Source organism: Citrus clementina, unplaced genomic scaffold, assembly GCF_000493195.1.
Source record: "Citrus clementina cultivar Clemenules unplaced genomic scaffold, Citrus_clementina_v1.0 scaffold_5, whole genome shotgun sequence".
In the NCBI taxonomy this organism is placed as follows: Eukaryota; Viridiplantae; Streptophyta; class Magnoliopsida; order Sapindales; family Rutaceae; genus Citrus; species Citrus x clementina.
The window spans coordinates 27,989,605-28,000,518 of NW_006262201.1; the positions used below are offsets into that span (position 1 = coordinate 27,989,605).

General features: G+C 36.1%; 1 protein-coding gene across 1 annotated transcript; it reads left to right on the top strand.

The window, feature by feature from the left end:
* Positions 1-1,898: 1,898 nt before the first annotated feature.
* LOC112098106 (probable LRR receptor-like serine/threonine-protein kinase At1g34110) lies at positions 1,899-4,028 on the top strand. The gene has a single exon (XM_024183722.1). It carries the CDS (start codon positions 1,899-1,901, stop codon positions 4,026-4,028), a length of 2,130 nt encoding a protein of 709 aa, XP_024039490.1.
* The last annotated feature ends 6,886 nt before the right edge of the window (positions 4,029-10,914 follow it).

The window sequence follows — 10,914 nt, forward strand, 5'->3', positions numbered from 1 at the left end:
ACTTTCTCCCTCCTAATTTAAGTTGAATATCAAGACCGAGCAACTATATGCATATTCATTTAGTTGACAATTTTGACATATTTTTTTAAATGATTAATTTTGAAATTACACCAAACAGATGCGATCTCTGTTTTGATTTTACTTGCAGGTCTAGAAAGATTGGCCAACTTGAAGATGCTTGATTTAAGAGGAAACTTGTTCAATAATAGCATCTTATCATCTCTAGCTCGTCTTTCATCATTAACATCATTAGATTTATCTTACAATCGATTGGAAGGAAGTATTAATGTTAAAGGTACGTAATTAAAACGTCATCTCTTCTCCCAACTCTTTCATTAACATGCTAAAATAAGATTCAAGGCTTTGAATTCAATTTTTTTATGAGTAATATTAGAAAAATAGTTTTAAGCAATTCATAAATACAATTTTCAATGTTTCTCATAATTTCATCTTGTACTTTTGTATGTCTTGACTTTAAGATAAAAAAAATAATTACTCTAACTATGAAGCAAATACCCCATGACTAATTTATCATTTTGTCCAGTTAAAAATGATAAAATTTATCATTTTGTTTTTATTGATTAATTAACTCTGTTTTAAGTCTTAAGTCTTGGCTTCTTGGCATGTTTGCAGAATTTGATTCCTTGAGCAACTTAGAGGAGTTGGACATGAGCGGCAATGAAATAGACAATTTTGAGGTTCCTCAAGGTAAACTATTAAAATATTATTCAATTACATTAATTTAATTCGTTTGATTAGGGAAGGCCCAAAAGGTACAGAAACATAATTGAAAAAAAAAATAAAGAAACAGAGAATTCATATTATTTCAAAAAACAAAAGGTAATACTATTATTTCAAAAATAGAATGTAATAAAGATTTGATTTCGGTTCTTTAATCTTTACAGCAATTGAAAAACAATGTTGCTCTAAATATGAAATGACTCCAAATTGAATTAGTCATTTATTTCGTTTAGCTCTAAATTTAGAAAAAATGAATTTTGATTCTCTTCAATTCTTTCAAAATTATTATTAATAAACAGGTTACAAAGGTTTGAGGAAGTTGAAAACTTTGTATCTATTGGGAGTTGGAATTAGAGATGGAAGCAAGTTGTTACAGTCAATGGGATCATTCCCATCCCTCAACAATCTTGACCTCTCTTATAATAATTTTACCGATACAGTGACCACTACTCAAGGTAAGTAAAAGGTATAGATGTGGTCAAATTCATAAACAAACTCTTAATTAATTAATTAATTTTCCATATTATTAATAAAAGTGAAATTTGTTGCTTCTTCCTTCTAATTCTAAACAGAGTTGCACAATTTCGCCAACTTGGAATATTTGACATTGCACGGTTCCTCTCTCCACATAAGCTTTCTGCAAAGCATTGCATTAATGTTTCCTTCGTTAAAAAATCTGTCGATGCTTGATTGTAAAGTAAATGGTGTCGTACGTGGTCAAGGTAAAAGAAAAGTGTTGATTGTGAACTCATTGTTGTCCTACGTGTTCAACATTTTATTTATTTATTTTATTGTTTAATGTTTCTGCTAGGTTTTCCTCATTTCAAGAGTTTGGAACATTTGGACATGGATGACTTGCGCATTGTACTCAACACCAGCTTTCTTCAAATCATCGGTGAATCGATGCCTTCTCTTAAGTACTTATCACTGTCATATTCTAGTGCTATCACTAACAGCAGTGGGATTCTTCAAGGTTAATAAGATGCTCCCACCGTTCCCTCTTAATCTATAATATTAATTTTTGATTAAATATATAATTACAAAAACCAATCACTTATAAAAGAATGCTATGTATTTGTTAATTTTTTTATTGTACTGATGGATAAATTAATAAATTTTCAGGCCTCTGTTCGCTGGTGCATCTGCAAGAGTTGCACATGGCTGATAATGAATTAAGAGGTAGCTTGCCTTGGTGCTTGGCAAATATGACATCCCTCCGAATATTAGATGTTTCTTCCAATCAACTTACTGGAAGCATCTCCTCATCTCCCCTCTTTTACTTGACATCCATTGAAGAGCTGAGCCTTTCAAACAATCACTTCCACATCCCAATTTCACTTGAACCACTTTTTAATCACTCAAGACTCAAAATTTTCTATGCTGACAACAACCCAATAAATGCAAAAATAACTAAGTCACATACTTTGACCACCCCAAAATTCCAACTAGCATCTCTTTCATTGTCTTCCAGTTATGGAGATGGTGTCACATTCCCCAAATTCCTTTACTATCAACATGACCTGGAGGATGTTCATTTCTCACGCATACAAATGAATGGAGAATTTCCAAATTGGTTGTTGGAAAACAACACAAAATTAAGACAACTTTCTCTCGTCAATGATTCTCTTGCAGGACCTTTTCGATTGCCAATTCATTCACACAGGCATTTAAGACTGTTGGATGTCTCCAACAACAACTTCCAAGGCCACATTCCAGTAGAAATTGGAGATATTTTACCACGTTTAATATCCTTCAACATTTCAATGAATGCTTTGGACGGTAGCATTCCCTCTTCATTTGGTAATATGAACCTTCTCCAAATTCTGGACTTATCCAACAACCAATTGACTGGTGAAATCCCCGAGCACTTGGCCATGGGTTGCGTCAACTTGGAGTTTCTTGCATTATCAAACAACAGCTTAAAAGGTCATATGTTCTCCAGAAACTTTAACCTGATAAACTTGAGATGGTTACAATTGGAAGGCAATCACTTCGTAGGAGAGATCCCACAAAGTTTGTCTAAATGCTCCTCACTAGAAGGATTGTATCTTAATAATAACAGTCTCTCGGGTAAGATTCCACGATGGTTGGGTAATCTCACATGGTTAATACATATTATAATGCCCAAGAATCACCTTGAAGGTCCTATTCCAGTGGAGTTTTGTCATCTTTATTCGCTTCAGATTTTGGACATTTCAGACAACAATATATCTGGAAGTTTACCATCTTGTTTCCATCCTCTCTCTATCACACAAGTTCACCTATCGAAAAATATGTTACATGGACAGCTAAAAGGAGGTACTTTCTTTAATTGCTCTTCCCTTGTGACATTAGATCTTAGCTATAACCTCTTGAATGGCAGCATTCCAGATTGGATTGATGGGCTTTCTCAGTTAAGCCACCTTATCTTAGGTAACAATAATCTTGAAGGTGAAGTGCCAGTTCAATTGTGTGGATTGAACCAACTACAATTGTTAGATCTTTCTAATAATAATCTTCACGGTCTTATTCCTCCTTGTTTTGATAACACCAAACTTCATGAAAGTTATAACAATAGTTCTAGTCCTGATGAGCAATTTAAAATATTGTTTTCCATCAAAGGCCATCAGGGACATGTAGAAAAGAAAATCCAAGAATTTTTTGAGTTCACAACAAAGAACATTGCGTACATTTTCCAAGGAAAAGTGCTTAGCCTCCTATCAGGACTTGATCTTTCTTGTAACAAGCTAATCGGTCATATTCCTCCTCAAGTTGGAAATTTGACAAGGATTCAAACATTGAATCTATCACACAACAACTTGACAGGATTGATCCCATCAACATTTTCAAACTTGAAGCAAATCGAAAGTTTGGATCTTTCCTACAACAAATTGAATGGGAAAATCCCTCATCAACTTGTGGAGTTAAAGGAATTGGCTGTTTTCAGTGTGGCATACAATAACTTATCAGGCGAAATTCCAGAATGGAAAGCACAATTTGCAACCTTCAACGAGAATAGCTATGAGGGAAATACTTTTCTTTGTGGACTGCCATTACCCATTTGTAGATCACCAACAACTATGTCGGAGGCTTCAATCGAAAATGAACGAGATGATAATTTAATTGACACGGACAGTTTTTTTATCACATTTACAACATCGTACGTAATTGTGATATTCGGAATTGTTACTGTTTTATATGTAAATTCTTATTGGCGACATAGATGGTTTTACTTTGTTGAAATGTGGATAACTTCATGTTACTATTTTGTTGTAGACAATCTTATTCCAACAAGATTTTGTCATTGAAATTAATTAGTAGTTTAATTACAATTCTTTAAGTACTAATCAAGTTTGCTTAGGAAATAAATTTATTTTTATTTTTATTAAAATTGTAGTAGTATTTAGCATTATATAGCTTCCAACTTCCAAGCACTTCACATTTGTCTCTACACTTAAAAAGCTGAGTGATCATGTTTTACAGATATGGATCTGGAGTAGGATAGATCCAAACACCAAACTCATATCTGTCCATCATAGCTTATAGCTTCCCTATACTGTGCAGCATACTTAAATAAGAGAATCATCTCCAATGTTAAAAGCAGCCACTCTATAACATTCATTTAGAAACTATATTCAGAATAGTTTTATAATCATACACAAGAAATGAAACACCTAGATGCACTTGATCGCCTATTTTACTCTGAAAAAGAACAATTATGGTGCTATCATCATCTTCTCAATTAGCAACATTAACACTAAATCCAGCGATGGACCCAGACATTTCATCAAGAAAGGTATATATCTAATAAAGTTGAAGCTTGACAAAAAATTCAGGAAGATTAATGCCTCGCCACAACAAGGGGCACAACAACATCAAAGTAGAGATAAAACAGTATTCTCAAAGCTAAAACTCTCAAATCCACCCACCAGAATTTCATATCTCCTCAACAATTTTAAAAACTAAAGGTAATTAGGATTTAACATTAATTTTTTATATATTAGTTTCATAATTTACAAATCAATGAAGATGAAGATTATGCTAATGAATTCAAATTATACCATACATTCTCTAGATTTTACCAAAAATTTCCAAGTCAATCCCACATATTTCATAATTTTAAGACTGGAAAGTGTTATGCCAAAACTCAGTAAAGAACTGACAATGGCTCCCCAAGATCCACTCAAGAAGGGTTCTTGTATCTAAAACTATTGTGAGCCCAAGCAATCAAAGCAAGTCAATGAAAGAATTAAAAGAGGCAGAAAGAACAATACACAGGAAAGCTTATAGTGGTTCGGCTATGGAAGCCTACATCCACTGTGAAAGGGTGAATCCAAGTTTGTATTCAATGAGTGTCTTACAGAGTACAAGCTTATTAGAGAAGCTTAACCATTCATGAACAACATGACATATTCCAGAATACCCAGCTATATATATAAGCAATGCTCGATCATCACCTGCAAGCTTCCCCTGTTATCCGTGAAGAAGAACAGCAGTTTCCCGCGCTAATTAACGGCTTAACAGACTCCTGATAAGCCTCCCTCACACGTGTCTTCATCTCTATTATCTTAAGTACTAAAACGACACTTCAAGCAGCCGTTTTGGTTAAGTGAATCACGTGCAAACCACAAGCCTTCTTTGCGCACACAGACGACACAGTTTTCTTGTCATATAGCTATCTCAGGACTGTCAACCAACGTGTAATGGTGTTAACAAATCTTCAACCGACTTGTCGCACTTGACTATAAACTGATTTGCAGTTCATATTCAACATTCTCCACCTTGAGCTCAAATCATCCATCCCTCAGGTTCACCCTTCCACTTCTTTCCTGCAGTCTATATCCTGCAGATGCCAGCTGAGTTCAAACAGAACTCAAACTTGGCTCCTGGTACAGCTTTGGTAAGCATGTCAGCAATGTTGCTATCAGTGTGTATTTTAGCCAGCTTAATCACACCCTTTGATATTTCCAATCTGACAAAGTGAAGCTTGATGTCAATATGCTTGGTTTTCTCGTGATGTATCTGGTTCTTACTCAGACATATAGCACTTTGGCTGTCACAGTGAATTGTAATTTGGTTTTGTTCAAATCCCAGTTCTGTCACTATCCCTCTGAGCCAGATAGCTTCTTTGATTGCCTCTGCAGCTGCTGTGTATTTTGCCTCAGTTGTTGACAGAGCAACAACACTCTGCAGTGAAGCCTTCCAGTTTATGGTGCAGCCATTAAGCATAAACAGAAAACCTGTTAAAGACCTTCTTTTATCCAGATCTCCAGCATAATCTGCATCCACATAACCCTCCACACTAACCTCTTCATATTTCTCAGCTCCATAGATCAGACCATAACCAGTTGTACCAGCCAGGTATCTTAAGATCCATACAACAGCCCTCCAATGATCTTTCCCTGGGTTTGCCATGTACCTGCTTACCACACTCACTGCATGAGAGAGATCAGGCCTAGTCAGGACCATTGCATACATTAAACATCCAACAGCACTTGAGTATGGATATTTATTCATTTCAGCCTTTTCAGTATCAGAGTTTAGACACTGTTGGCAGGACAGTCTGAAATGAGAGGGCAGTGGTGTCTGTACTGGTTTACATTTATCCATATTGAATTTCTCAAGTACTTTCCTGATGTATTTGTGCTGTGTTAGGCTTAGGATACCATTCTTTTTGTCTCTCTTTAGCTGAACTCCAAGGATCTTCTTTGCAGCACCCAGATCCTTCATCTCAAATGTATTGCTCAGCTGCTGTTTCAGTTCATTGATGAACTCCATCTCCTTACAAGCTATTAACATATCATCTACATAGAGTAGCAGGTAGATCTTGTCACCACCTTCTATGGTTTTAAAATAGATACAGCAGTCAAAACTGCTCCTTTGAAAACCATGATCTGACATGAACCTGTCAAACCTTAGATACCACAGTCTTGGAGACTGTTTTAATCCATATAGTGACTTCCTTAGATGACATACATGATCAGTCTTTTCTGGATCCTCATACCCTTCAGGTTGTGACATCACTATCATCTCATCTATTTCACCATGCAAGAAGGGAGTCTTCACATCCATCTGTTCAAGATGCATGTCTTGTACAGCCACTAGAGATAACAAGATCCTCAGGGAGGCATGTCTCACCACTGGGGAGAAAACTTTTGTAAAGTCCACCCCCTCTTTCTGAGTGAAGCCTTTTGCAACCAATCTGGCTTTATATCTTTGTGGCTCAACATCTGGTATTCCCTCCTTAATCCTGTAGATCCATTTGCACCCTACTACCTTCTTGTTTGCTGGTCTTTCAATGAGATTCCAGGTGTGATTCTTTTTCAAAGACATCATTTCCTCATCCATGGCCTTGATCCATTCTTCTGCTTTATCACTGTTAATAGCTTCTGAGTATGTTCTTGGTTCATCTGTTGCTACTTCATGTGCTGCTGTTAATGCAAATGCTATTAGGTCTGCATATGCATATCTTCTAGGAGGTCTTATTACTCTCTTTTCTCTGTCCCTTACTAACTGATAATCTCCACTTCTTCCCTGATCACTTGCTGCTTCAATCTCAGTGTCATGCATTTCCATGTCTGCTATGTCTCCAGCCTCTGATCTTGGTTTCAGTTTCTAGTTTGAGTTTGACAGCTCCACCTCAAGATAAGATTTCTCATCTTTTTCTTTCATTTCTGCATTTGTAGTTTTTAAGGATGCTGAGTGTTGGAGCATTTCAGCTTCATTAAAAACTACATCTCTGCTTATGATTGCTTTTGGTGGCTTCATGTCTGTGCACCACAGTTTATACCCTTTTACCCCTTCAGGGTAACCAAGAAATACACACTTCAATGCCCTAGGCTCTAATTTGCCTTGTCTAATGTGAGCATATGCTGGACAACCAAATATCTTCAAACTGGAGTAATCTGCTGGTTCACCATACCAAAGTTCATATGGTGTCTTGAAGTTAATTCCAGTTGAAGGGCTTCTGTTCACAATGTGACAAGCTGTTGACAGAGCCTCAGCCCACAAGGACATAGGTAGCTTGGAGTGAATGAGCATACACCTCACTTTGTCAACTAAGGTTCTATTCATCCTCTCAGCTAATCCATTTTGCTGAGGTGTATATCTTACTGTTCTGTGCCTCATGATCCCATGCTTGCTGCAAAACTCTTCAAACCTCTTGTTGCAGAATTCTAATCCATTATCAGTTCTGAGCTTCTTAACCTTCCTATTGGTCTGAGTTTCAATCAGTGTTTTCCAGTTCTTGAAATGTTCAAACACTTCATCTTTGTTCTTCAGCACATACACCCAAACCATTCTGGAATGGTCATCAATTAGAGATAGAAAATACCTTGCCCCTCCTAAAGATGTTGTTTGTGCAGGTCCCCACAGATCAGCATGTATGTATTCTAGAGTTCCTCTTGAAACATGTGCACCTGTGCTGAATTTGACTCTTGATGATTTGCCTAGGACACACTCCTCACAAAATTTCAAGTACTCTATTTTACCTTCACCCAAGACTCCCTGTTTTGATAGTTCTCTCAAGCCTCTCTCACTCATATGGCCTAATCTAAAGTGCCACAATAAGGTTTTGTTTAGGTTCTGGTTTGAAACTCCAACATCTCCTGTGACTACAGACCCCTGGAGCACATACAGGCCATTGTCTAAGTTTCCTTTCATCAACACCATAGACCCTTTTATCACCTTTAAAGTGCCTGACTCAAGCTTGATTACACACCCCATTCTGTCAAGCATGCCAAGAGAAATTAGGTTCCTCTTTAAATCAGGGATGTGTCAAGCATTTGTTAATTCTCTTATTGTGCCATCAAGTATTTCCAGAATACCCAGCTATATATATAAGCAATGCTCGATCATCACCTGCAAGCTTCCCCTGTTATTCGTGAAGAAGAACAGCAGCTTCCCGCGCTAATTAACGGCCTAACAGACTCCTGATAAGCCTCCCTCACACGTGTCTTCATCTCTATTATCTTAAGTACTAAAACGACACTTCAAGCAGCCGTTTTGGTTAAGTGAATCACGTGCAAACCACAAGCCTTCTTTGCGCACACAGACGACACAATTTTCTTGTCATATAGCTATCTCAGGACTGTCAACCGACGTGTAATGGTGTTAACAAATCTTCAACCGACTTGTCGCACTTGACTATAAACTGATTTGCAGTTCATATTCAACAGAAAGTTTCATTAGTTAGAAGTTTCATTACCTTCAAGTGGAAGATGAAGAAGAACATTATGCAAGTGATTCAGACTACATCATACATACTCCAAATGCAACTAGAAATTAAGAAGTTCATGCCCACAGATTTCAAAACATTATGATTGGAAAGTTTCACAAATACAGACAAATTTTAAATTCAATCTCTTACATCAAGGTAGTTTGATTGATATGAGTTACTTTCTGATCAAACTACTAATATAACATTCAATTCAGGGAGAAAGTAAATTAAAATTGGGAAGAAATGATAGTAAAAATTTGTTGCTAAACATGATGTGTATTTGTTTTTTTTAGGCAATTTGGAAACACAGTTGTTACTACAGATATTCTCCTCAACTTGGAGGTAAATACAAATATTAAAATGCATATGATCACACATATTACTTGGAGCTTAGTAAGATTTGATTAAGAGAAGCAATCAAACCGCAATCAAAGCACTTATCAATTGCCGCAGTCGTTATATAAACTAAAATGGCAATATAATACAAGAAAAAGAACATATAGATACTTGGCAAGAGTTCATTAAGAAGTCGCATCACATTCGGGTGAGGAGTTTGCTTTTGATATCTTGCTAGCTGGGGCTTTTTCTTGTCTTTCTATGTTTGCCGAGGGAAACCAACCAGCTTGGCCCTGGCATTCACCTTCCGACCGTCCAGTAAGAGCCACCTTGAGAAGTTATAACTAAAAAGGTGAATTAAACAAAAGTTGACCGTTCAAAGACCTAAGGGGAAAACTAATTCTTTTACGTAGGAGTGAATTAGTTGTGATTACTGAAATTACAGCATTAACCATGAAAGCATAACAAGATATAAATTCATATATCTATAAAGGTAAACTGGGTGGTTTAGAATTGAGCTAGCAACCCTACTATATTCTGATTTGCACTTCAATGTAAAAGGGAATATATAGTAGGAAGAAAGAAAACCAACCATTATTTTTTAACTCATTGTTTTTCAATCAAAATTTTAAGAACAAAATGTCATGTGCTTTGAACATCAAATAAGTATAAGCATTAGTTCTAAATTCCACATATTATAAGTTGTTAGAAGAATAAGTTAATAGCATACTAGAAAAATCTATGTGTTGTTATTTAGAGGGGAAAGTACCTGGCGAACCACAACATAATCATCAATTGAAAGACTTAGCTCCCCATTTGCTTGAGCGTCAAATGGATTTATAACTTGCAAGATAATGGGATAAATAGAACTTAATCTTAAAAAAAACATAACAAAAGCAGCAACAGTAGCAGCAGCGTTCATTGTAACCACTATGATTATGGCCAACAAAGATATATTAGAAAAAATTTCCATTTTTACTACGAAATTAATATGTACTATACGATATCATGACGATTGGGTTACCAAGAGCTATCAAAGTTCAATAAGTTCTGTATAACTTTATGTAGTTATTTAAATTATGGATCGGATTTTAAATTTGAAATTTTGACTGCTCTCCACAAAACATGGCCTATGCATAAGAAAGTCATAGATAATGACGATTACAAGTGTCCGACATCTTTTGAGGGATGGATTTAACATGACAGCTTATGGTCAGTCAATTTCCTCTGCCTAACAATATAAGCTTTCTCGGCCAGATATATCATCAAATACATAGATTGCCCCCAAGTCACATCCATATAAACATAGTTTTTATAGGTAAACCAAGTAAGGAGAATCATAATTCAGACATAATCACAAAAAGGCCCATCTAAATTAAGAGAAAATCTCAAAAAGAGGGATGTTGAGCTATCAGTCATGTATCTATAAGCAATATCAAGACCTTACATCACCTACTACATCGTGAGTATCTACACAACTTTCAGTGGTTTGTCTTTCTTTGGCATGCCTAACTCAGCTTTGATGTTGCTGAGATATTGATGGTAGAGACACATGATACTTCTAGCTCATGGATTCTATCTAGCTCATCCGACAGCTTTCTCTTTTTTAATTCATTAGTGTTTGTTAAACCTCATGCTTC

Bases quoted from the DNA above. Each gene is read 5' to 3' on its own strand.
- LOC112098106 (XM_024183722.1), top strand. From the start codon at position 1,899: ATGGCTGATAATGAATTAAGAGGTAGCTTGCCTTGGTGCTTGGCAAAT.